General features: G+C 47.5%; 1 protein-coding gene across 2 annotated transcripts; it reads right to left on the bottom strand.

Moving 5' to 3' along the window:
* Nucleotides 1-189: 189 nt before the first annotated feature.
* Nucleotides 190-27,529, bottom strand: LEO1 (LEO1 homolog, Paf1/RNA polymerase II complex component). 2 transcript variants are annotated; one of them, XM_060259956.1, is made up of 12 exons: nucleotides 27,296-27,529; nucleotides 22,640-23,437; nucleotides 19,961-20,065; nucleotides 17,108-17,202; nucleotides 15,734-15,879; nucleotides 15,421-15,505; nucleotides 13,698-13,792; nucleotides 12,674-12,808; nucleotides 10,599-10,734; nucleotides 9,218-9,404; nucleotides 6,345-6,442; nucleotides 190-488 (listed from the first exon to the last, which is right to left on the bottom strand). In XM_060259956.1, exons 1-12 carry the CDS (start codon nucleotides 27,351-27,353, stop codon nucleotides 381-383), a joined length of 2,046 nt encoding a protein of 681 aa, XP_060115939.1. In that variant the 5' UTR covers nucleotides 27,354-27,529; the 3' UTR covers nucleotides 190-380. The 2 variants fall into 2 exon arrangements, with proteins under 2 accessions (XP_060115939.1, XP_060115940.1); XM_060259957.1 differs by having other exon boundaries at nucleotides 416-484.

Genomic DNA, 27,529 nt, shown 5'->3' with positions numbered 1-27,529 from the left:
GGATACAAATGTAATAAAATAAACAAACAGAGCTGTATCCTTCTAAGCTCACTGACATGAACAGACTTAGAAGGGGTGTAACTCCATTTAGGATTACACGGTGAGCCATCAGTATTTAGTCAGCCTGATGCCCTCACCGACATATAAGACTTAATACCCGGAACATCACCTTCATGTGCTGCAAAAGTCTTCTTTTTAAAAAGGAGGACCACCAGATGTCTTTATTCATCGATAACATGTGTTAAAATATGTGTCCTTTGCCCCCTCCCCCAAATATTCCTTTTTTAGGATTTACTTACATCTGGGTTGCCAAAAAAGAAAAACCCCTGTACAGCCTATGTATAAAGTTCTATCGTCAACGTCTTGGTTTGTGACGCACGCTATGCCTCCTCGTCCTCGTCTTCCTCATCGCTGATCACATACTTCTTATGCTTCTTGCTGGCCTTATCGTCGTCTTCTGCTTTCCTTTTGCCGGAGGGCTCACCTTCCTGCAGGAAATCAGGTCAAGTTTTCAGAGAGCCGTTCCTTGAAAAGACAATGCCTCCATTTGCTATCACCAGTGGAAGACCTCTAACTCCCAGTGGCCAACAGGAAGGTGTTAAATTGCTCAATGGATGTGGGAATGGGACATAAGAACATAAGAGAAGCCATGTTGGATCAGGCCAGTGGCCCATCCAGTCCAACACTCTGTGTCACACAGTGGCCAAAAAAACCTAAGTGCCATCAGGAGGTCCACCAGTGGGGCCAGGACACCAGAAGCCCTCCCACTGTGTCCCCCACCAAGCACCAAGAATACAGAGCATCACTGCCCCAGACAGAGAGTTCCAACGATAAGCTGTGGCTAATAGGCCCTGATGGACCTCTGCTCCATATGCTTATCCAATCCTCTCTTGAAGCTGTCTATGCTTGTAGCCTCCGCCACCTCCTGTGGCAGTGAATTCCATGTGTTAATCACTGTGGGGGGGAGGGCCTGCTTGCTTGGCCCCTAAAGCTTTGAATTGTAGCAGTTCATGGAAGGTATATGAGGGGACGTCTCCCTACCATTGTCAGTTTTCACAAGGACTGTCCTGCTCTGAGGAGCTCAGTATTTCAATAAACTCTCTTTAATCCAGTGAGTGTGTTGATCGCTAGAAGTCCGGAGACTTGACAGAAGGGCTGAATTCAGCCCTTCCAAGTTCCCGGCAACTTGTGTATGAAAGGTTAGATCCAGCGGTAAATTCCCACTGGCGCAGTGGCGAGCCAATTGTACCCTCACTTGTGTTTCCACTTAAGATCTTGGGCAAACAATATCTGGGAACTATAATACAAAGCAGGGATCCCCAACCTGACTCCCGTGGGCGCCATAGCTCCTAGCAACACTTTTCCTGATGCCTGCTGAGAGTTTTTTAAAAATGGGAGGGGCCAGGTAGGGTTTTTGTCCAGCTAGGCTTCTGATGGGACACTGGCAATTTGACTGGTTGTGCAAATTTTTTAAGATGTGGCTTTGGCAGCAGCTGCCACCACAGCAGGAGGATCTCCACTGAGTGATTGAAGGGAAACGGTGGTAGCCATTTTGCAGACCGACTCCAACTCCCGCGGCAGCCATTTTGTAGTGGAGCCCACCACACTGAGTCAGAATCCCAAAAGGGCCCACAATTGCAAAAAGGCTAGGGACCACTACTCCCCTTTAAAGCTGTGGAGCCTTATGAGCAAAGATTCTACTTCGTGAGCTGCTGGCATGGAAGCTGTGAGCTACCGCATAAATTAGTTTGCTCTGGGGCCATTTTTCCTGAGCCGAGACAAACACATTTGAGCTGGAGGCTAAAAAAGACTGAGCTAGTTCACATTAACTCAGCTTAGAGGGAACACTGCTGGAAATCCCTGATACAGAAGGAAGAAATCGCTAGGGGTTGTGTATCATGTCGTGCAAGCGGAACTGTTCTAACACCAGTTCTGTTTCTGTTTGTGCTCTGCTGGACGCAACCGAACAGTTCTTGTATATTCTAAGCCTTCGTATGATTTAAAACACTTCCCCCCCCCCCGCACTATTGGGATCCAGCGGGGCTTTGTTTGTAGCAGGAACTCCTTTGCCTATTAGGCCACAGCCCCTGATGTAGCCAATCCTCCAAGGGTTTACAGGGCTCTTCTTACAGGGCCTGCTGTAAGCTCTTGGAGGATTGGCTACATCAGGGGTGTGTGGCCTAATAGGCAAAGGAGTTCCTGCAACAAAAAAAGGCCCTGGATCAAAGGCAGGCAATAATAAACATAATGACATTATTCCATAAGACACAACATAAAAGCCCCCATGAGAAATGCCTTATTTGGGAAATTGGTGGTGATGAGCTTCAAAAAAAAAAAAAGATCCCCCCTCCCAGTACTGCTCATCCACAATTCCTACAGAGAAAACAGATGCTGTGGGCACGCAATTGCTCTGAGGACGCTGCAACATTAAGTCGAAGCCTTGTTAGTTCATCTTTGCTCTTCAGAAGTACTACCGAGGGATCTGAGCGTTCTGCTGAAGGTTAATTTTCAGTTCTCCCGGAACTATTAACTCATCAAGGAGCTTGCTCAAATGAAAGGCCCGCGATGAAGTCCTTGAGAAATCTCAAAGTCAGACTGCAGCAGACGTGTATTTGTGGGTGTGTGGGTGTGGGGGGGGGCTAATATTTTAACAAAACCATCCCTAATGTGTCCCTATTACAGCACAGAAGAAAATCATTGGCTTGGATCAGTTGGGCAAAACAAATGGCTTTTTATGAATGGACCGGACTGCTTGGTTTCCAGCATAAAGCGTAGCATACCCACAGCACCACTGAATGCGATTAAGCGACCTGCTAGTTTTACTGCTGGCCCTTTGCCCTCCATAAACTTGGACTCTTGAATCTCTAGCGAGCATCTCTATTTTTTCCAGCTCAGAATCAATCCCCCACCCAGTACTCGTTGCCAGAATTCTCTCTCGCTACTTCCAACTAAATTAAGAATTGAATTCTTTCTGTACAAATAAAACTGGGTTGGATCCTACCATCTTTCCTGCTAGTGCTCTACTCCGCTTCTGGCTGCAGCCATGTCCCACAAGGTTGCTTTTGTTCCTGCATGCCCCATGTGAGGAGCCAAAAGGGACCCCTTCCTCTGCTTTAAGAGCCCTGTGGCGCAGAGTGTTAAAGCTGCAGTACTGCAGTCCTAAGCTCCACTCACAACCTGAGTTTGATCCCAGGCAGCCGGCTCGAGGTTGACTCAGCCTTCCATCCTTCTGAGGTGGGTAAAATGAGTACCCAGCTTGCTGGGGGGAAAGTGTAGATGACTGGGGAAGGCAATGGCAAACCACCCCGTAAAAAGTCTGCCGTGAAAACGTTGTGAAAGCAACGTCACCCCAGAGCCGAAAACGACTGGTGCTTGCACGGGGGATTATCTCTACCTTTTCCTCTGCTTTACATAGAAGCACACAGGGCTTTTTTTGCAGCAGGAACTCATTTGCATATTAGGCCACGCACCCCTGATGTAGCCAATCCCTCAAGAGCTTACAGAGCTCTTCTTACAGGGCCTACTGTAAGCTCTTGGAGGACTGGCTACATAAGGGGTGTGTGGCCTAAAATGCAAAGAAGTTCCTGCTGCCAAAATAGCCCTGGAAACACAGAGCTGAAAGGTATCCTGCGGGTCATCTAGTCCAACCCCCAGTGCAATGCAGGAAATTCACCGCTAACCCCAACCTTCCTCTCCCAAGTGACCCCTCCTCTACACCCCGAGGAAGGTAAAAAAAACCTCAGGATCCCTAGGCCAATCTGGCCTGGAAGAAAATTCCATCCTGACCCCAAAGGGGCAACTGGTATCACCCTGGGCATATATAGCAGTGCTGCAAGAGCCGGGCACTGGCTCATCCCTGCCTGCGTTCCCTTTCATCATCTGCCTAAATTCATTGTGCCAGTGGGAAACTGGCAGGATCTAATGCATCACCTAAAGTATTTTGGGATTCGGTCTGTCTGTTGATGACGACTCACAATGGACAGACAGCCAAAAAGCAGAGGCTACTTGTGGCAGCTGCTGAAGACCTAGTCGCTTTGTTTTTTAAAAACTTCAAGCGCCCCCATGTGGCAACAGTGAAAATTTCAGCCTCCAAACAGCATTTTTAAGATGGAGGACAAAAAAAGAAGCAGCACAAGTGATTTATTGGCTGCTTTATAATTATTTAAAAACAAGAAGTTCAAAACAGTGGTGAGAGGATACATTTCAGCAGGCCCCTCAACGTGCTCTGCAAAACAGCCGCTTGGATTTGTCACATCTTGGCCACTAAATAAATGGACTTTTATTTTAGGATAACAACTTTAGCATCTTTACTGAACCAGAACTGATATCATCATCTGTCAAAACTGCTCAAGTGGTTCAGTTCCAGGACACAGAGAATATGAACATAAGAACGCTGCTGGATCAGATCACTGAGGGCCCATCTAGTCCAGCATCCTGCCTCACACAGTGGCCAACTAGTTCCTCTGGAGGGTCAACCACAGGGCAGAGAGGCTAAGGCCTTCCCATGATGTTGTCTCCTGGCTCTGGGATTCAGAGGTTGAGAGACACTGAATGTTAGAAGTTCCTCTCAGTCTGCCACTGACAGAATGATCCTCCATGAATCTATCTAATCCCCTTTTAAAGCTATTTATTCCTGTGGCTATCATAACATACTGTGGCAGAAAATTCCACATTTTAATCACTGTGTAAAGCAGATTTATGCTTTTTATGATACCTCTTTGCTTGGCTCTTCCCTCTTTCCCCCTCCTCTAATCCCGTTTAATAACGAGGAAAGTGATTTTCATTATTTCGCTGGAACTGAGGAAGTTGATTCACAAAAGCACGTCCTGCAATAGTCTTTAAGGTGACAAACACAGCTACCCCGCTCTGGAACGGCCAAAATTAAAGAGGAGTCCAGTAGCACCTTAAAGACTAACAAACTTTATTCTTGCATAAGCTCTTGTGAGTCAGAGCTCACTTCCATCAGATACAGGGGTCATTCCTATCAGGGCTTTTTTTGTAGCAGGAACTCCTTTGCATATTAGACCACACCTCCCTGATGTAGCCAATCCTCCTGGAGCTCGCAGGAGGCCCTGCACTAAGAGCCCTGTAAGCTCTTGGAGGACTGGCTACATCAGGGGTGTGTGGCCTAACAGGCAAAGGAGCTCCTGCTACGAAAAAAGCCCTGGTCCCTATGAAATAGCCAAATTGAGCAACAGACATGGAGAAGGGGGAAATGAGGAAAAATTAAAAGGAGAAGAAGTGATCGTTCTTTGGTTCCTGTTTTACACTGGCCTCTCTGCTTTCCTTCTTCCTCCTTTTCCAGTGACTGAACTAGATCCAGGTGGGGCAGCCATGTTGCCCTGAAGCGGCAGAACAAAGATTCAGTCCAGTGGCAGCTTTAAGACCAACAAAGTTTTATTCAAGGTGTAAGCTTTTGTGTATCTGAAGGAGTGTGTCTGCAAACAAAAACTTACACCTTGAATAAAACTTTGTTGTTCTTAAAGGTCCCAGAGGCCTCAAGCTTAGTTCTGGCGACTGAACTAGTAAATATGAATTTAGCCGCTTTGGATACAGCTAATGAAGAGGGCACTAACTCACAAAAGCTCATGCTGCAATACAATTTTGGTAGCTTATAAAGTACTGCAAGACTCCTATTTACAGGCAACGATACTTCCGGACTAGTCATAAAGGGCTCTGATAGGGTTTACAGCAGGGGTGGCCAAACTTGCTTAACGTAAAAGCCGCACAGAATAAATGTCAGATGTTTAAGAGCTGCAAGACATGAATGTCAGATGTTTGAGAGCCGAAAGGAAAGAAAGCAGATGAGGGGGAGGAAGAGGTGGAAAGAAAGCAATTTTAAACGCATTTTCCAAGCTGCTCGTTGGCTTGGCTTGAAGAAGTGATTTCAAGAGACAAACGCCTTCTCCAAGCTGGCCGATGGGATGGTGGGGGGCTTCGAGAGCCGCACAATACGTGTGAAAGAGCCACAGTTTGGCCACCCCTGGTTTACAGAATAGCTTTGGACACATTTTCTATGACATGCTCAACAACTAGTTTCTCGATTCTTTGCCACCTACTCTGTGCTGTCAGGATCATTCGGGGCTCCTCAGTTGTGTGCTCACCCAAACACAATGACAACAACTCCAAAACACTGGCATCTCAAAAGGCGGAAGGGGGACTGATAAATGTTGTGGAAGATATAAATTAAAAAACCTATCACAAAGAAAGGGGACTGTGCAGGGTTAAATGTAGCACATCTAGTTAACAGAGACCCCGTCTGCAATACGTTCATTCTGACAAGAACCAGGACAAACGTTGCACGATTTCTGTCACCCTCCCTTCCCTCAAATGGCTTCTCTCACCTCATCGCTGCTGAGTTTCTTTGCCTTCAGTAGCCTCTGTGCTTTATCTTCGTCTGAACCTTCATCGCTGTCGGAAGAATAAATCCGAGCACGTTCCTCTGAAAGGAAACACACACCCTATTGTTCAAATGCTCAAATTGTGTTTAAAGACCCCCAACTGTAGCTTAAAACTGGCTGTTCAGAGTAAAGTGAGCCAAGGGCTATGTGGTAGTGGTTAGAGCATCGGACTAGAATCTGGAAGATCCAGGTGTGAATCCCTGCTATGCCAAGGAAGGTGAACATAAGAGCATAGGAGAAGCCATGTTGAATCAGGCCAATGGCCCATCCAGTCCAACATTCTGTCACACAGTGGCCAAAACCCAGGTGCCATCAGGTCCACTAGCGGGGCCAAGACACTAGAAGCGCTCCCACTGTGGCCCCCCAAGCACCAAGAATACAGAGCATCACTGCCCCAGACATAAGAACATAAGAGAGGCCATGCTGGAACAGGCCAATGGTCCATTCAGTCCAACACCCTGTGTCACACAGTGGCCTAAACCCAGGTGCCATCAGTAGGTCCACCAGGAGGGCGAGTGCTCCAGAAGCCCTCCCACTGTTGCCCCCCAAGCACCAAGAACACAGAGCATCACTGCCCCAGAGTGTCCCATCTAACCACTGATGGACCTCTACTCCAGATGTTTGTCGCTATGGTGACAGGGGCCAGTTGCACCCACTCAGCCTAACCTACCCCACAGGGTCACCGTGAGGATAAAATAAAGGAGAGGAGAATCTGTAAACCACATTTGGGGCCCCAGTGGGGAGAAAAGCAGGGTGTGAGTAAGAAAAAATAGGGCACTTGCAACAACGACAAATCCCCCAACCTGAAAGATGCAAACCAGTCAGAGTTATTGCAGATGCTCATTTTATTGCATGTGCATTTGTAACCTTGCTGTTAATTGCTTCCCACAACAATGCCACATATTAAGGTATATGCGGCACCATCTTCACACTATGGTGAAATTCCTCTTCCCCGCCCTCCCCCCCCCCCCCCGCACCCAACCTGTGCAAAGAAATCAGCACAGGTGAAGCAGCTCCTGCAGTAACTGGAATCCTGCAAGCAGAGAAGAGGTTAACACATCTTGGTGGGTTTCCCTGGACACAGGGCCAGATTAACAAATAGGTCGAGTAGGCACCGACCTATGGGCCCCCAAGCCTTTAGGGGCCCCAGGCCAGCTTCCTCCTCCCATCTTCCCCTGAGCTGCTCTTTGCGAGGGGGGGGCCTCAAGATTTTGACTGCCTCGGGGCCTCCACAGGGTTTAATCTGGCACTGCCTGGACATGTTGCAGCCTCTGCATTCAAGCCTCCCCCCGCCACACTGCTGTTCAGAGGAAGGGGGGGAAAGCAATTCAACAATTCAAGTTGATGCAAAACCAGCTGGGGCCCAGGACTGAACATTTTATCTCCCCCAAGTGGCTGGAGGTTCCATTCCTCTCCCGCTGCACACTGCCAGGAAAAACTAGATTGGCAAGATTGCAGAGTTCAGATTTATTTTTAAAAATATTTGTGAGCACTTTTTTGGGAAAAAAAATAATCACAATGTAATTGAAAACTCTGCAATAACAGGGGACAACATAAATCAACCAAGCTCAGAAGTTTATATTCCAGTTGCGGCGATGCCAGGGAAATTCACAGATGGGGCGAGACGCGGAGATCTGTCCCTTGTAGCTCAAGTGCTCAGCATCTCTCTGGCCAACAGGAACAGTCTGTCTGTACGACAGATATTGAGAGCCAGTTTGGTGTAGTTGCTAAGTGCATGGACTCTCATCAGGGAGAACCCTGTTTGATTCCCCACTCCCAGGGGAACTCCTTTGTGTATTTTTTGTAGCAGGAACTCCTTTGCATATTAGGCCACACACCCCTTATGTAGCCAATCCTCCAAGAGCTTACAGGGCTGTAAGGGGTGTGTGGCCTAATATGCAAAGCAGGGTGTGTGTGGCCTAATATGCAAAGGAGTTCCTGCTACAAATAAAGCCCTGCCCACTCCTCCACTTGCAGCTGCCGGAATGGCCTTGGGTCAGTCATAGCTCTCGCAGAGCTGTCCTTATATATAAATAAAAATTTGGCCACTGTGTGATACAGAGTGTTGGGACTGGATGGGCCATTGGCCTGATCCAACATGGCTTCTCTTGTGTGACACAGAGTGTTGGACTGGATGGGCCATTGGCCTGATCCAACATGGCTTCTCTTGTGTGACACAGAGTGTTGGACTGGATGGGCCATTGGCCTGATCCAACATGGCTTCTCTTGTGTGACACAGAGTGTTGGACTGGATGGGCCATTGGCCTGATCCAACATGGCTTCTCTTGTGTGACACAGAGTGTTGGACTGGATGGGCCATTGGCCTGATCCAACATGGCTTCTCTTGTGTGACACAGAGTGTTGGACTTGATGGGCCATTGGCCTGATCCAACATGGCTTCTCTAATGTTCTTATGTGACACAGAGTGTTGGACTGGATGGGCCATTGGCCTGATCCAACATGGCTTCTCTTACGTTCTCATGTAACACAGAGTGTTGGACTGGATGGGCCATTGGCCTGATCCAACATGGCTTCTCTTGTGTGACACAGAGTGTTGGACTGGATGGGCCATTGGCCTGATCCAACATGGCTTCTCTTACGTTCTCATGTAACACAGAGTGTTGGACTGGATGGGCCATTGGCCTGATCCAACATGGCTTCTCTTGTGTGACACAGAGTGTTGGACTGGATGGGCCATTGGCCTGATCCAACATGGCTTCTCTAATGTTCTTATGTGACACAGAGTGTTGGACTGGATGGGCCATTGGCCTGATCCAACATGGCTTCTCTTATGTTCTAAAGCAAAACGGGCATACCTCTGATTCCCCCTTTGTAGCGGTTCTTGATTGCTGCCAAGCTGATGGCCTCTTCGCCATCGTCTTCTTCATCGTAGCGATCGGGCTCCAGGTAGCTGGCGCTCAGCCCCCGCTGGTGCTGCTTCTCCCGCATCCTCCTCTGCTGGGACTCTCTGCGGATGGAAGCACGCAGCCTCTCCTCCTCTTTCTACAGGGCAGATGGGGCAATGAGACTCAAAGACCTGGCAAGCGGGGCTTGGCACTGCACCTTATGCCTGCTTGAGGCGGTCAGTTCCCCAACAAAAGCCCTCAGCAGTAGACTGAGGTGGGGCAGCCCAAAAAGGTGGTAGCGCAGAGTATACCACTTTGGTCTGCTGGTGGGATATGCTTTCTCCCAGCGCTCTCCCATCTCAAAAATCCCCCGGGGTGCAAACACCTAACAAAGCCTTGCAGGGCTCCGGTGAATGTTTTTGCAAATGCACTAAATCATTTTTACCCCATCCCTCGGATTGCACCCAGTGAAGAAAAACTGTTCTCATACAGTAGGTGGAGTGAGGCATCCTTCGCTTCCCGACTGTACTGGTGCTACAAAAATCAACTCGCAAAGATTGGAGGGCAAAGCCAGGTTGCTGGGATTGCAGTGTTCCTTTCCCTGACCTCTCGTCCCCCAACTTTTCCCCCTTCTTAGCATTTTTCAGATTCCAGCCCTGATGGACTCGGTGTCTCAATTTAGTCACCACTGAAAGCTACTGGAGTTGCATGAATGAATGAGCCTTGGGCTTTGCAGGCTCCAGTTCTCCCCCATCCCTGATTCAGGACAAAATGCAGTCTGCTATTATGCCTGAACAAGGCTATCATGGATTGCCACAAGCCAGGAAGCAACAGAATGCTGGAGAGGGAGAAGTGGCAAGTCAGTCTGAGGTACCATGCCCAGAAATAGGCAGGCCATGTGGTCAACCAATGGGTTGCTTTCTGTGGCATTTTGGGCTCCTTTGCGGTTCTAGAAAAGCAACTGACTGTGCCTGTTCTTGTGCTGTAGAACCTGCAAGTCTTGCTGAGTTGGAAAAATAACTGTCTCACCCATATTTGTACTATCCATACATATATACAGGGCTTTTTTTTGTAGCAGGAGCTCCTTTGCATATTAGGCCACACACCCCTGATGTAGCCAATCCTCCTGGAGCTTACAGTAGGCCCTGTACTAACAGCCCTGTGAGCTCCAGGAGGATTGCCTACATCGGGGGTGTGTGTGGCCTAATATGCAAAGGAGCTCCTGCTACAAAAAAATCCCTGTGCATACACACACACTACCCCTAGAAATATAACTGTACTACCTATCCATGTATCTATAGGGAAATAGCTTAGAAAACAGTTTCTTCCTTTATCCCAGTCCAAACTGTACCTTAATCATTTCCGTGCGTTGGGATTCTGGGTCGCGACCTGCCATGGGCAAAATGCGGATTTTCTGCGTCTTTGAACACCTGTCTGCAAGTGACAGGGTCATCTTCCTGTGTGTGGCACTGTCTGTTGAGTGAGGCCTGTCACAAAATTGTTACTGAGTTAGAATTCCTTGTAGAGCACTGTGGTTCCAAGAGACTCAGACGTTTTATTTAAGGTCACAGACCAATTAAAATACTGGGTTAAAATTACATAAATGTTCCATTTCAACTTGTAGATGTTCTGTTTTTAGACGTTCTATTTTAATTTGTGTCTTGATTCCTATGTAATTTTTTAATATTTAATATATTAAGACAATTGTCTATCTTAATCCTTATTATAGCACAGGTTCTATTCCTGTGTTGAATCTTTTAAATTTTAACTGGTCTGTGATTGTAAATAAAAAGTCTGAGTCCGGTTCCAAGAGAATAAATGGTGCCACTAAATGTTGCTGGAGAAACTGTTGTTTTTAAAGGCCAGGGAACACATTACCATACAGCTGAGGACTCCTCTTAAACTTCCACCTGCTGCCACCTCCCACCATCCTCGGGCCCACTCTTGACCCACCACTCCTCAGCCCATTCCCCCAGAAGCAAAATAGGGGTGTCCTTCGACCTCTACCTCACAGGTCTCAACCGTTTTCAGTATGTGAACAACCTTGGAATTCTGACAGAGTCACAAAATGGCTGCAGCAAAAGGTAGAGCCAGCCACAAAATGGCTGCCACGGCTTACCACAAAATGGCTGCCACAGCTAACTTTCACACCGTGAAGATCCTTGTGCTGTGGGGGCAGCTGCTGCCAAAGCAACGTTCTAAAAAATCTGCACAGCCAATCAAATCTCCAACTGCCAATCAGAAGCTTTAAGGGGCAAAACCTTCACCTGGTCCACCCACTTTCCAAAAACACTTGGCAGGGCACCAGGAAAGGTGTTAGCAGGCACCATGGTGTCTTTGGGCAAGATGCTGGGGACTCCTGCTTTACTCACATTACCATACTTCTTCCTGCTTCCTTTGCCATAACCCACAAAGCTCTCTGATATGTCAACACTGCACCCCCCATTGGCATCACGCTGGAGCACGCAGCTGCTGCTATCTGCGCAACCCCCTATTTGTTACAATGAGTGGCAAAGAAGGTTCCTGGTGGATCACGCCCAGTACAAACCCACCACGGCCTGAACACCCTGCTTGAAATGGCAGGTCCACTAAGTAATTTGAATTCATTGTTTTTGGGCCACCGGGTGCTTGCAGAATTTGAAGTCTGTGGACTACAGCTTGGTAACAGAGCTATGAGTCTAGAAGGCCTGAAGTTTAATTCTTGGCATCTCCCACCTTAAAGAGAATAGGATCTCAAGCAACAAGTGCTGGGGAAGAATTCTAACCCCAGGACTCGGGAGAGCTGCAGCTGGTCAGAATAGACGAGACTGAAGCAGATGGATCTGTACTTTGACTTGGTTTTGTTGTCCAGGGGTTTGTAGCTGATCTGGTACAGGGCACACACTTCACATACAGAGAAGTTCCAGGTTTGGCAGTTCCAGCGAAAAGATCTTAAGTGGAAAAGTGGAGAAAGGCGATACAGAGGTGCTGCGTGTCCAGGGGAGGCAGCCAGAACCCAATTTGAACAGACTGACTCAATTGGGCAGCTTAAGTTGTTCATTCAAGGTTTTGGGATGAGCAGCCCAGTGGGCGCATAAACTCCAGACAAAGCTGAAGGCAGTAAATGAACAATCTTGGATCCTGTTGCTATTAATCAAAATCTAGTACATTTTATAATCCCCCTTCCTCCACAGAGTATACACAGCTCTTCACCCAACCATGTACCCTGACACACACATATAACAACACTGCAAGGTGGACAATAAATAAATAGGCTAGGGCAAGAGAGTGTGACTGATCCAAAGTCACCCAAGGAGGTTTATGGTGGTACAAGGACTGGAAGCCCAGGTGTCCCAGTGCCTAAAGCCAGTACACAAACTGTTCTCCCACGCTGGAATGTTGCATTTGTTAATACACTCTGAGTCAAGTACGATCCAAGAGTCTTACCTGAAGGTTAATTTTGTCTTGAACACGGCCTGCCCCTGAAGACCCGTCCCTTGTCTGATGAAGAGATGGTTGTGATCTCCCTGCAGCGGTGCTTTATAGACGTCAAACACCTCATTCCCCAAATGCAGCGACATGCTTTAAAAAACAAAACAAAAGGAGGGATAGGAATTCTGATCAGCACGCAAATTGAGAACCACTGCTGAGTTTCTCAGCTTGGAAGCAGAAGGTTCACACAGGCAAGAGGGTGTTCGTGAGTGGGGCAAATTTGCAACCATTCAGGACTTTTTATTGGAGCATCGCTACCAAAAGAAAAACGCCTGACTTGGCAATGCAGGCCCTTCCAATTTGCTGGTGGTGGAAAGTGCCGTGAAGTTTCAGCTGAATTACGGCAACCCCGTAGGGTTCTCGAGGTAAGAGATTAATGGAAGTGGTTTGCTGTTGCCTTTCCCTGTGTGCCGACACTGGACTTCTTTGGTGGTCTCCCATCCAAGCATTACTGGGGCTGACTCTGCTTGGCTTCTGAGATCTGATGAGATGGGGCTATCTTGGGCCATCCAGGTCAAGGCAAGAGGCATTCAGAGGTGGTTGGCCATTGCCTGCCTCTGCGTAACAACCCTTGACTTCCTTGGTGGTCTCCCATCCATGTACTAACCGGGGCTGACCCAGCTTCTGAGATCTGATGAGATGGGGCTAGCCTGAGCCATCCAGGTCGAGGCAAGAGGCATTCAGAGGTGGTTGGCCACTGCCTGCCTCTGCGTAACAACCCTTGACTTCCTTGGTGGTTTCCCAGCACTATCCAGGGCTGACCCTGCTTAGCTCCCAAGAGTTAATGAGAGCAGGCCAGTCTGGATCATCCGGGTCAGGGCAATTAGGTAGCTCACGGAAGTCCCCAGTTTCCCAAACGTAACTGTAGTGCCTCCAGCTCAGCATGCTGGACACAGATGGGTGCCACAGCAGAAATGAAGCCCAGGAAGTGAGGCCTGCCTAATACAAAAACACACCCAGTCACGTCAGGCAAGCTCACCTCCCGTCGGACCATTTGACAATCCGGGTGTTGCTCTCTCGAACCTCGCTCCCTTCGTCGTCTCGGCGTGTCCGCCACCGAATAGTGTTTTCCACCTGGTGGGATGCGGAAGCAGCAAGTGAGAAAGGATTCCTTATGCATAAAAAGCTGTCCATTGCTTGCAAGATGGGAGGAAATACTACTTATTATTTATGGGATAGATTTCTCGGCCGCCCTTCCCTGCAAATAGGGCTCAGCGCGGCTTACGACAATATCAAGTCCAAATAAAAAAGAAATTCCGATTACAAGATGGTGAAAAAAAGTTCAGAGATCCTGAGTCTCCTGGGTGCGTCTCAGGAGGTGGGGGACACTGTGAGAGCCCCAGACTGTGAACTGTCCCAACGCCGTCCTCAACCAAATGCCTGGCGGAACATCTCTGCCTTACATGCCCTGTGGAAAGGCAGCAAATCCTGCAGGGCATGGATGTTCTCCAGCAGAGAATTCCAGCAGGCAGGGGCCAGGGCCAAAAAAGCCCTGGCCCTGGGGGAGGACAGCCAGATCTCTCTTGGGCTGGACACCATCAGTAAGTTCTTATTCCCTGAGCGTAACACTCTTCTGGGGGCAGTCCCAAAGGTATGTGGGTCCCTGACCGCTAAGGGCCTTCAACGTGAAGGACAAAGTCACGCTCACAACACTGAACAGTGGCTACATGTGGTATAAATCGGCTGCAAATCCTTAATATTCAGCTGGTTGGGCAGCAAGGGAGTTTTATATGTATCCAAGGTGTCCCTCCTCCCAGTTACAAAAAAACAGAATATCACCTGTGTGCTCTGAAAGAGATAAGCACCTCCAGCCACAAGCCAGGACTTCAATCCCGCAACAACTCAGTGGAAGGTGCTGACAGTCACAGAACTCCCCCATGTTTGCCTCCCCTTCAGCAGGCCCGCTCGACCATGGGAAAGCTGAGTCCTGGGGTTGTTGGGACTCATCTGCACGCACAACTGCATGCAGTAGGAAGCTGCCCTGGGGGGGGAGGGGAAGGAGGCAAAACTGCCCCCCATCACTTGCACCAGTGCAGCTGGCGCTTGTGGAAGGAGGACTGGAAAGGGCTGCAGGAAAGATCCACAATCCTTGCCATCGTGGGATCCGTTAGGCAACGGCAGTTACACCCAGCATTTATATTGTGCTTATCAGGGCTCACTTTTCAGTCCTCCTTCCACAAGCGCCAGCTGCACTGGTGCAAGTGATGGGTAGCCAATCCTTTAAGAGCCTACAGGGCTCTTCTTACAAGGCCTACTGTAAGCTCCAGGAGGATTGGCTACATCAGGGGCGTGTGACCTAACATGCAAAGGAGCTCCTCCTACAAAGTGAGCCCTGGTGCTTATTCTCCCCCCACCCACAGCAGAAGCACAGTTTGAACTGGGAATCGTTCCCCCATCCCACGCAGCTCCCCCCCCCTCACCCGCTAAGTAATTTCTAAAGCATCAGCTGAGTAGTCTGTTTTCTTTTTGCCATTCTCGCCTTTTTTATAATGGACGGTTTTGGTACTGCTGCTTTTAATTGTGCGTTTATTTCACAAACTGGTTTTGTTGTTTTGACGATGCGAGTTTCAGGGTGCCAGTCATTTAAGCAGAAAGGTGAGATGTGGGCAGCTTGAACCAATGAGGTAAGAAACCAGTTAATGCCAGTTGTGATCTCCATGGGGTGTGTGTGTGTGTGTAAAAGGAAGTGTTCCAAGCTATACCTTCAGTTTTAACCGTGTTCTACCTTCTTCGTCCAGCATCTCTTCGTCCTCAAACTCATCCTCGTAATACTGAGGATCAAATGGTCTGAAATACATGATGAGGCATTCTGTTACCACAGAGCCAACAATGTACCTGTGCTTCAGAAACTGCACTTTCCCCACCAAACAGCACACTGCGTCACGGTGCATGCTATATCAACTGAACGCACCTGAAGCTGCTTTATTCCAAGACAGACGGTACCAGAGCTCTTTGACTGAACCGTAAGGGTGGATTCTCAGGACTGAGGCAGGGTTAGGGGAAGAGGGTTTCTACCTGGGCTCTACGCTGAGAAAGTTGGGAAGCTTCACAAAATACAAGTCGTTTCCTAAGTCAGTGTTCACTTTCGGAATTTCCACTTCTATTCGGGTCTCTGGAATAGGCTCCTCCTCCGGCTGATCCTCGTTCAGACCATTCTCATCCTAACACGGAAAGCAGACAGAGATCAAACCAAATCAGGTATGGTATAAAACAGGGGTAGCCAAACTGCAGCTTGGGAGTCACATGTGGCTCTTTCGCACATATTGTGTGGCTCCTGAAGCTCCCAATGCCTCGTCGGCCGGCTAGGAGAAGGAATTTGTCTCTTTAAATCACTTCTCCATGCCAAGCTAGCCACTTGGGAAATGCATTTAAGGTTAAAGTTGCTTTCTATCAACCTCTTCTTCCATCCCCATCTATTTTCCTTCCTTCCTTCCTTTCTGTCTCACAGCTCTCAGACATCTGACGCTCATGTCTCATGACTCTCAAACATCTGATATTTATTCTGTGTTCAGCAGGTTTGGCAATCTCTGGTATAAAATTTCCTTTTTGCTCTAGACGCCATGGATAGTTCTGTCTCATGGTTACTCAGAAGCAAAATACATCAAACTCTGTGGGACTCCACATTTTCTGCAGGGCGGGGGGACCCCTGTTTTTCCCTGAATTTTTCCAGCCCTCATTCCCCCGCAAGAACAGTTTTAAACAGAAAAAAAATGGAAGTTCAGGGAAGGATGAAATAAATGAAATGAGCAATAGTCTTTTACACTTGGGGAGTGCAGCTTGCATTCCTCTGCTAACCTTTAAAATTTAAGACACATGAGCTTCCATAGGAGAGAGCGCAGCCTGCCTGCCCCAGTCTCAGCCTCCATTTCTGCATATAGCAATTTGCACGTGTATATGGATGTATACACACACACACACACACACACACGTGTTATATATGCACACATGAATACATACTTTCTAGGACTTGCTCTCAGTCTACATAGGATTGCAGCCTTATCTAGCACAAAGTAAACTGAAGAATAAATTTTCAATGCAGCCCCTTCCAAATGCATCGGCAATGGCATTTATAGTGCCTAGCAGAATTAGGTAAACTTAAGTACAAATATTGAGTTGGACCCGGCCATCTTTTCCATTCAGCCTCACCCAATTCCCCTCCTTATTACAGGCCCTGTCTCACATGATTTTGTCCATGGCAATTTTGTGATTCCCAGCAGAGCCTTTTCAGTGGTCAAATGGAACCCCATGCTGTCTTTTTCAGCAGCAGAAGAGCTTATTGGATCCAGTCTTAGGCTTGGAATTTCAAAGCAAATCTAGATGACTGTGCCAAAAGCTGAACCTCAGACCGCCCCGCCCCCCCCGACACCTGTGCCTGTCAAATGTACTTACAATAGGTTGCCCTGGAGTTGGGGGCTTGTCTTCTCCGTCGCTCCCTGAAGAAATATCATCTGCCCCTCCAAACAGGTCCATTGCATCCCTATTGTCTTGTCCAGAGGAAATGAGAAGACAGAAAATTAGAGTCCTTCCTTCCCATCAACAGATGACAACATTTGTTCCATATCTCCCATCAATCACAATGTTGATCAACAATCCAAATGGTCTCTTTTGTTCTTTAAACTGTACAGTATACCTCCGAGGCCCTCTGAACGATTGGTTTTGAGAACAAACAGCCATGTGACTACAGAAGGGTGCAGAGTGCTGACTTGGACTTGTGTTTTCAAACCAGATCTTGCAGGCCCCATAATAACAGTAGGATACAGCCCCAGCAAAGCCCCCCTCCAACTCCTCCCAGAGGAGAACAAGCAGCCCACTATCCCCCATGTGCCTGCATTCTGCTTCCAAAACTCCAAAGCCCCACATAACACTTATTGACATTTTAATGGCATTTACGTTGGTTATTACTCCCGAGGACCATTTTGAGAGCTAATTTTTAGCTGAAACAGGGGATCAAAAAACAAGAGCTGGAGCATTACAACGCTATTGATGATCTAATAATACTTTTTTTTTAAAAAGACCCTATGCACAAACACTCCTATGCACAGAAGTGAGAGACGAACAGGAAAAGGTGACCTTCTGTCTGCAGCACGGCTCCTGCAGAACATGGACGGATCTGAATCATGATTTTGCCCATTCAGAACTCTGCCCAGCTCTTTTGTGCTGCTGCCTAAAGGTCTAGTTCAATGCAGGGATGGGCAGTGGCTGGGTTTTTTGGGAACAGGCAGAAGCCCCAGGGCTGGAATCGTATTTTGTCATGGAAGTCTGACCCCTTCAGTGTTCAGAGTAAATCTGCTCCCTTCAAACAATAACAGCTTATGGATTATAAAACATGGCTGGTCAGACACACCACTCCAAATGAATATGTCCAGTTTGGTGTAGTGGTTAAGTGCGTGGACTCTTATCTGGGAGAACCGGTTTTGATTCCCCCTTCCTCCACTTGCAGCTGTTGGAATGGCCCTGGGTCAGCCATAGCTATCGCAGGAGTTGTCCTTGAAAGGGCAGCTGCTGTGAGAGCTCTCTCAGCCCCACCCACCTCACAGGGTGTCTGTTGTGGGGGGAGAAGATATAGGAGATTGTAAGCCATTCTGAGTGATTCGGAGAGAAGGGTGGGGTATAAATCTGCAGTTTTCTTCATTGCAAAATCAAAGACGAAAATAACACAAAGGTGACTTCAGTTGTTTACAGCCTAATGCAGTAGAAAAGAGAAAGAGTCCAGCAGCACCTTAAAGACTAACAAAATTTGTGGCAGGGGAGGACCTTTCACAAATCAAGACCAAATTCAAGGTGCTGGTGATTACCTTTAAAGCCTTAAATGGTCTGGGACCTTCATACCTGGTGGACATCCTCTTCTGACATGTCCCCCCGCTCATGAAATCTGCATTCTTCAACCCACAACCTGCTTGTGGTACCTGGCCCCCAAGATTTCTGCCTGGTATCCCCCAGGACGAGGGCCTTCTTTGTGGTGACCCCGTCCTGGCAGAACCAGTTGTCAGATGATTTGCAGGTCCTGAGACATATCTAAATTCCATGGAGCCTGCAAAGTAGAACTGTTTAGCTTTTTATTACTCAGGTCCACTTATGCAGGTTGCCTTTTAGCTTTATCTGTTTATGTTTTTAATTTATATCTGTTAATATTTTAGCTGTTGTTAGCCACTTTGAGACCACTTGGCAGCAAGAGGTGGCATATAAATTAAATAATAATCTTAAAAACCTCCTACCCTGACACAAATTTTGTTAGTCTTTAAGATGCTGCAGGACTCTTGAACTTTTCTACTGCTACAGACAGACAAGGCTACCCATCTTGATCTACTTGCAGCCTAAAGAGGTTTCTCTTTTCCAGGCAACCAGAGCAAATTATTTCCACATGTGGGTTAAAATGATAGGGGGGGCTCCCCAGGAACGACCCAAAATTGTCCCAGCTGTTGGATCTAGCCTGCAAACCATCTCTACTGCACAGGACGCCCCCAGCGAAAGCGTCTGACTTCCTTTCAGACCACATACAACAGTAATTGACATGAGGTGACTCAAGAAACCTCCCAACCCTAAAGGGTGCTGAAAGGCATGGCCAACACAAACACATAGATTGGTTGTTTTTAAAACCAAGGGGCCCCAACATGGCGTCCTCTGACAGATTCCTGGCATTCACCGAGTATTTTTAGAAAGTGGGTGGGACTTTTGTCCAGCAGAACTTCTGATTTGTTGCTGAAAATATGATTGGCCATGCTGATTAAAATAACATTGTACTGGTGACCAGGGGTGGAATTCTAGCAGGAGCTCCTTTGCATATTAGGCCACCCCCCCCCTCCGATGTAGCTAATCCTCCAAGAGCTTACAAGGCTCTTTTTTGTAAACTCTTGGAGGAGTGGCTAAATCAGGTGCGTGTGGCCTAATATGCAAAGAAGTTCCTGCTAGAATTCCACCCCTGCAGGTGACAGCTGGTTTTATCCTTTCTCACCTTTCTTCCCCAGTATATTTTTAAATTCTCCCTTCTTCCCTGAACTTGGGCCTTCTCTGTATATGTGGCTCCACCTCCTGTGTGAAGTCGCCATTTTGTGGCTGTGCCTGCCATCCTGTGTTAGAATTCCAAAGGTGCGCGCAGGCTCAAAAATGGTGGGGACCCCTCGCTTAAAAATGCAATTTTGGGTTACCACACTTGCTGGCTCCCATCAGAGGACACGAAGAGTAAATGTGAAGTGCACTGCCTAACTTCGGTCCCAGCAAGAAGCAACAAAACACAACGCTTACCTTTTTGCCCTTCTGCATCGCTGTCCATTTCAGAATCTGACGCAATTTGTTTTTTACGCTTCACCTGTAGAATTTCGTCTTCACTGTCACTGCCTCTGGCAGACTCTGCAAAAGGAAACAGCTGCCATTAGCAAGCTTAAGGGGAACACTGGTCTTACTCGACAAGTCAACATTCACAGGTCTTATTGCCCATACACTGAACGGGAGATGGTGGAAGAGACTGCCGTCCTTGATGAATAGATATCCGCAATACTAAATAAAGAAGTTTTAGAAAAAGTGGTGGTCAGATGTGAAATAATTCCTCTTCACTTTCATTTTCCAACGCCCAGCCTAATAAATGAGCTCACTTGAAATGGGATGTTGGAGGAGAGCGTTACAGATATCGAGGACTGCCAAAAAGACAAATAAGTGGATTGTAGGTCAAATCAAGCCTGAATTCTCCCTAGAAGCTAGAATGACTAAACTGTGGCTGTCATACTTTGGCCACATTGTGAGAAGACGAGAGACACTGGAGAAGACAATCGTGCTAGGAAAAGCTGAAGGCCGCAGGAAAGCAGGAAGACCCAACAGGAGATGGACGGACTCTAAAAAGGAAGCCCTCTGTTTGCAAGACCTGAGTGAGGCTGTTCACAGGGGGACGTTGAGGAGAATGCGAATTCACAGGGTCGCAGTAAGTCAGAGGCAACCTGACGGCACTCAACACAGACACACTGACGAAAAGTTCTGGAGAACTCTACAATTCGCACACTGGTTTGGGAGGTCATTTTGGTTAATTTTAATACATGGTATCATTGTACACGGCCTTCTGTTTTTGTTAGCAAATAGCAAGCCTTTATTGGCATAAAACAGATATAGCAGTAAAATAGCAATATAAATAATATAAAATCCTAGATTATAAAGTACATAGGGAGCTAAAATACATAAAATAAGTAAAACATATATGAGTCGAGTTTAGCCAAATTAAATAATTAAAAGATAAAATGTGGTCATTCCAGAACCATTCTCTGTCGTATTTCCATGGCCTGTTGGAGAAATCTAGCCACCATTAAAGTTACCTCAGCACAAGTGTCATTTAAAAGTTTGTGGACTTTGTTAAAAACAATGACTGTGTCCTTCAATAATGGGCGGGGGCTCACGCTGATTGAGAAAGCGACAGAACTACATCATCAAGGTAAGGTGGGAGATTCTTGTATAGGCATCCAGAGGACCAAAAAAACTCACCAAATAGCCCGCTGAGGACTGAGCACAGCCCAGAACCACAGCATTTTGAAAGCCGTTGAGTCAGTTAGAGGGGGGGGGGAGGGAGAGGAAACGAAGCAAAGAGGTGGGTCTGCTCAGGCCGCTGAGAGCATACAGAATTCTGGATGGGGAGCTACCGAGGGGAGGGGTGTTCCAAAAGAACATTTCTTCCCTGGCCCTCTCCCCTCAATTCCTCCACACACCCACCTTCTTATAATGCGATACCAACCTACTCCCCTGAGAGTAGAGAACGGAGTGCAAGTGAAGGGAGGGGCCTAGAATGCGGGGGAAGAGAACATCCGTTGAGGACAGTTTGGGACCAGGGGGAGGGGGAAGCAGAAGAAAGCAGTGGATAGACCAAGGATCGCAGGGAAGAGAAAGAGTGAACACACAGTGACAGAAGGGGAGAGGCCAAACAGAGCTTCCTGTAAGAGGGCTGCGATCCAACCAGTGACAGACCACAATCACAGCACTGGTTTGGGGGCTGGGTTGCTTGTGTCACAGCTGCTAACTGCCTTTGTTCACATCCACAGCATGAAGAGATATTATTGGACATCCATTAGACTGAGATGGATGACTGCTCGGCTCTGTCTCAGTTATAACTCAGGACTCCGTATGTAACTCATATGGAGCAGAGGTCCAACAGTGGCTATTAGCCACAGCGTGTTGTTGGAACTCTCTGTCTGCGGCAAGTGCTGCTCTGTATTCTTGGTGCTTGGAAGGGGCAACAGTGGGAGAGCTTCCAATGTCCTGACCCCACTGGTGGACCTCCTGATGGTACCTGAGTTTTTTGGCCACTGTGTGACATAGACTGTTGGACTGGATGGGCCATTGGCCTGATCCAACATGGCTCCTCTTGTGTTCTTATGGCCCTGTTGTTCCTGTTTATCCATCCCAAGACACTCAGGAAGAAACGGTAAAGAAGTCTATTAAAAAAAGGGGCCAGCAACCCACCCACCCCGGCCAATTTTAAAATATTCTGTTTAAGGAGCCCAGCCAAGTCTACAATATTGCCAACTAGAGAGTGGGAAAAAGTTAAATTTAGGCAAGACATCTGAATGAGCGTCAATAAATTAATCTGTAGAGAGCTGCAGTGACCTAAAGATGATATAGACACGGTCTCCAACCCTTCTGCAACCTGTTTTTAACCACTAGGCAGCAATGTGGGGTTGAATGAACTCCAATCACACAACATCAGCCATATGACAGGAAGTGAAAGTGCCAGGGTTACAAACGCACCAGTGTCAAACCCAAACAACAGGAAAAACAAGCCAAAACCCCCCAGAAGATATTATACATGCACACTAGCAGAAGGTCCTCCTAGAAAGCAGCAAAAACCCAGAGACTCATGACCCAGCAGGTACAACCAGACAATCTACCTGAGGGTCCTAAACAAAGGGGGCTTACACTTCAGGCATCAGCATGCCTTAACTTTCTTACCAGATTTATGCTCCTGCTCCTCTTCCTCATCTGACAGCCTGTGCTCTTCATCATCCGAGCGCTGGGGCCTTTCATCCTCTGAATTCTGCATCTTCTCCTCGTCAGAATGTTGCGGCCTTTCGTCTTCATCTTCTGAGTTCTGCAGGTTTTCTTCGTCAGAATTCCGAGTCCTCTCATCCTCGTCAGAATGCTGCAGCTTTTCCTCGTCCGACACCTGCGGCTGCTCTTCTTCATCCGAGTTGTGCATCTTCTCCTCGTCCGAGTGCTGCAGCCTGTCCTTGCCGGAGACCTGAACGTGCTCCTCGTCGTCTGAGTTCTGCATCTTCTCCTCTTCATCGGAGTTCTGCGGCCTTTCCTCGTCATCCGAAATCTGGAGCTTCTCCTCGTCATCCGATTGATCACTCTTGTCTTCTCTCCCCCACTTCTCGTCATCCGAGTGAGCTTTCTCAGACCCTTCGGCTTCAGAGTGGTGGCTGGCTTCATCGGACCTGTGATCCTCATCCTCGTCTTCATCCCGAGCGACTTCGGAACCACTGTGCTGCTCAAGATCTGACTGGTTGTTATCATCGTGGTCGGAATGTCCTGAGCCCTCTGAGCGATTGTAGGACCTTTCGGACCGATTATCGCTGCCGCTGCGGTGAGAAACAGCATCGTCTTCACTGTCGTCGCCAAACAGTTCTTTGTTGCTAGGCTTCACGGCCTCTCGGTCATCATCTCGATCGCTCTCACTGCCAGAAATGTTACTAGCAGAGCCTGCATTTTCCTGTTCAGAGTCCGAATCAGACCCAGAATCGGAATCTGCAATGAACGAAATAAATCCAAGTTATTGAACATATGAAGCTGCCTTATACTGAATCAGGCCGTCGGTCCATCAAAGTCAGTATTGTCTACTCAGACTGGCAGCAGCTCTCCAGGGTCTCAAGCTGAGGTTTTTCATGGCTATTTGCCTGGACCCTTTTTAGTTGGAGATGCCGGGGATTGAACCTGGGACCTTCTGCTTACCAAGCAGATGCTCTACCACTGAGTCACTGTCCCTCCCACCAGGATCCAGCAGGACTCCTCTTATGGTCTTATGGGTCACCTCCTGAGGGCATCTGAATTTTGGGCACTGTGTGTCACAGAGTGTTGGACTGGATGGGCCACTGGCCTGATGAACATATGAAGCTGCCTTATACTGAATCAGACCCTCAGTCCATCAAAGTCAGTATTGTCTACTCAGACTAGCAGTGGCTCTCCAGCTGAGATTTTTCATGCCTACTTGCCTGGACCCTTTTTAGTTGGAGATGCCGGGGATTGAACCTGGGACCTTCTGCTTACCAAGCAGATGCTCCTCTACCACTGAGCCACCGTCACTCCCCATTGACAGAAATGACAGAGGGACGTCATTTATGTATATTATGTCAAGAATCAGTCAATCATTTTATATTCCTTCTGCTAGATGGAATTAATTCTTCTTAAAAAACTGATTGGAGAAATAGGGTTTCTTTTTTTAAAAGTGCACTACCGATAGTTCACTGTAATGAAATCAATCTCTATTTGAGCACAATATGCCCTGAAAGAAATGAAAACTACTCCTGGAATTGTACAAAGATGCTGTTCCTCCTTGTCATGCCCTCTGAAGTGGTATGGGAGTGCAAGGACAACCTGTCCATAACTAGAATTTTAAAATGGAAAAGAAGCTAACAGCCTGGCAGTTGCTTTGGCTTGTGACCAAAAAATGGAGGCAGGGTAAGAACTGCAAACCTAGCTGGTGGTAATGCTGTACTTTTGAAATTGGTACACTTCATAAGGTATTAATAGAAACGTTCCATTTTAGCTTCTTTATTCCATATGTTCCCCAGAGAGCACTACGATCCAGTTCACAAAACCTTCTGGAAGTACCTGGGCCAAAAGAGGCCAAACTAAAAACAACTAGAGAACAGGCCTTCTCTATAAAAGCACCCCAATGGTGGAACCAGCTGCCGGAAGAGGTGCGGGCCCTGCGGGATCTTGGCCAATTCCATAGGGCCTGCAAAACCGCCCTCTTCCGGCTAGCCTTCTAAGATGGAGCTTGGAATAAACATCACGCCATCATTAATATAACTGAGATAGCAGCACTATTAGATTATATTTTTAGACTGTTTTTAGATTATTTAAATACTTAATTGTTAACTGTATTGAACTGTATAATCTTGTTTTATTGTTTTAATATGGTTCTTGCCATGTCCTGTAAGCCGCCCTGAGCCTGCCTCGGCAGGGAGGGCGGGGTATAAATAAAATTTATTATTATTAAAAAGTTCCTGAGTACTGATACTGCAGCCCTAGCAGTGACATTTGGGCCACCTCAAAAACAAACATTTTTTAAAAAAAACCCTTTAAGCGGGTATCAGTGGTAGGATATCGCGACTGTGTGACTTGCTGGGTGACTACAGGGTAGCCACAGTTTGAGAAGGTAGCCCTGCTGGTTTGCAGTAGAACAGCTAGACTTCACCTGGAGTATTATGGCTCTGGTAAAACCTCACCCGGAGTACTGTGTTCAGTTTTGGGCACCACATTTTAAAAAGGATATAGACAAGCTGGAATGGGTCCAGAGGAGGGCAACAAAGATGGTGAGGGGTCTGGAGACCAAGTCCTATGAGGAAAGGTTGATGGAGCTGGGGATGTTTAGCCTGGAGAGGAGGTGTCTGAGAGGGGATATGATAACCATCTTCAAGTACCTGAACGGCTGTCATATGCTGCCCCAAAAGGTCAGACCAGAACCAACAGGTTGAAATTAAATCAAAAGACTTTCCAGCTCAACATTAGGAAGAACTTCCTGACAGTCAGAACAGTTCCTCAGTGGAACAGGCTTCCTCGGGAGGTGGTGGGCTCTCCTTCCTTGGAGGTTTTTAAGCAGAGGCTAGATGGACATCTGACAGCAATGCGGATCCTGTGAACTTTGGGGGAAATACTTGTGAATGTCCTGCATTGTGCAGGGGACTGGATAGATGACCCTGGGGGTCCCTTCCAACTCTATGATTCTATAGATTCAAGTCCAGCAGCACCATAGAGACCAACAACATTTTTGGGGTATGAGCTTTTGAGAGTCAAAGCTCCCTGCATCAGGGTCGCCACATACTCTCGTTTTGCAAGGGAGAAAGGGAAGTGAAAAACAATTGCATTTCTCCTGAACTCCTTGGAGAGCGGGTTGGATAAAAAAAAATGTACCAAGATAAAAAGTCCTAGTCTTACAATTGCACTTAACAATCTCAGGCAAGACACTCTCTCTTGGCCCCCAGAGGAATGACACCGAACTGTCTTGCGCCCTACAAAGGCTACAGCATAATAGTGGGAAGCACTTGAAATTCTGTCTCTGTTATGAAGGCATGAGGTGGTCTTACACAGGAGAGTCTGCTCCAGTCCCTCCCCTTCCACCCCAGAATCCACGATATAGGAATCAAACAGAACAGGAATGCATGGTTGCCAGCTCTGGGTGGGAAAATTCCTGGTAATTTTGGAAGTGAGGCCTCGGGAGGGAGGGGTTTCTGGAAGGATTGCAGCAGGGCGTAATATCATGGAGTCCATCCTCCAAATCAGCCATTTTCTCCAGGGGAATGGATCTCTGAAGATTGGAGCTACTATTCCGGGAGATCTCCAGGCCCCTGTTACAGTCTGGCAACCCTAACTATTAATCAAAATGAACAGATGAGCTGGCAGTACCTTAAAGACCAGTACAAATTATCTAGAGCATAAGTGTTTGTGAGTCAAGGTTCACTTCACTGAAAGTTTATTTATTCTGCAAAAGTCTGCTGGTCATTTAGGCACTACTTGGATTGGAATTTCTGTTCTACTGCTGCCCACCTGAAACAATCTTAACAGAACAAAGTTTGAGTCCAGTGGCACTCTTAAGACCAAACAGAGTTTAATTCTGGGTATTAGCTTTCATGTGCAAGCCCAAAATTAAACTTTGATGGTCTTAAAAATGCCATTGGACCCAAACTTTATTCTATTGTTTCAGACCATCACAACTACCCGCCTGAAAGTACCTGAAGAAGTGTGCACACACAAAAAAGCTTATACCCAGAATTAAACTTTGTTGGTCTTAAAAGTGCCCCTGGACTCAAACTTTATTGCTGCTGCTTCAGAACAACGCAGCTACCCACCTGAAAGTACTTGAAATAGTTGGGAGTCCAGTAGTACCTTTAAGACCAACAAAGTTTTATTGAGACTTCTCAATGAAACTCTGTTGGTGCTACTGGACTCCAACTTTGTTCTGTTGCCTCAGACCAACACGGCTGCCCATCTGGATCTACCTGAAGAAGTGTGCATGCACACAAGAACTTATCCCCAGAATGAAACTGTGTTGTCTTAAACATGCCACTCTTAAACTCGGTGCTATTGCTTCCGACCAACACGGCTCCCCATCTGGATCTACCTTAATGGGATTACTTCATAGAATACAAATTAACCTGCAGGAAACCCTGTACAGAGGAAACCCTGTAAATCAATATAGTAAAATGCAAAGGTTTTGCTTTTATGCTATTTTCTCGCTCTAGGGCTTGGGGCACCCTGTCACTAAACGTGGGCGACAGTAATGGAAGTCGCATCTGGGGAGGCTGCCGGGAGAAACCAAAGCCGCCCCCCGCGCATGCGCGAGATGAGTCACTACCCCTCCCCCTTCCCTCCTGGCTCTTCTACCTTTTTGCTCCGGCTCGGTGTCGGCGTCGCTTCCGAACAACTCCTCCATGTCCGCCATGGCGAGGGCAACCGATATCACCGGCCAATTTCTGCTAGCCCTGAACCGAACAACGGGACGGAAGCGGGCTCCGTCCGTGACGTAAAAGCACCGCGACAAGGGGAAAAAGGGGTGGGTTGAATGAAATCGTCGTTCCTGAAAACCCAAGCTATAGAGACAGGAAAGGACATAGCTAG

The sequence above is a fragment of the Heteronotia binoei genome, chromosome 19 (genome assembly GCF_032191835.1).
Source record: "Heteronotia binoei isolate CCM8104 ecotype False Entrance Well chromosome 19, APGP_CSIRO_Hbin_v1, whole genome shotgun sequence".
Classification (NCBI taxonomy): domain Eukaryota; kingdom Metazoa; phylum Chordata; class Lepidosauria; order Squamata; family Gekkonidae; genus Heteronotia; species Heteronotia binoei.
The sequence above is the reverse complement of the archived record's forward strand: the minus strand, read 5'-3'. Positions and strand labels throughout refer to the sequence as shown.

Excerpts from the sequence above, each read along its gene's own strand:
- LEO1 (XM_060259956.1), bottom strand. The coding sequence starts at position 27,353 with ATGGCGGACATGGAGGAGTTGTTCGGAAGCGACGCCGACACCGAGCCG. Across the intron at positions 15,506-15,733 it reads TTTCTCAGCGTAGAGCCCAG|ACCATTTGATCCTCAGTATT; the intron begins GTAGAAACCCTC and ends CATGTATTTCAG. Across the intron at positions 9,405-10,598 it reads AACGCACGGAAATGATTAAG|AAAGAGGAGGAGAGGCTGCG; the intron begins GTACAGTTTGGA and ends TCTGCCCTGTAG.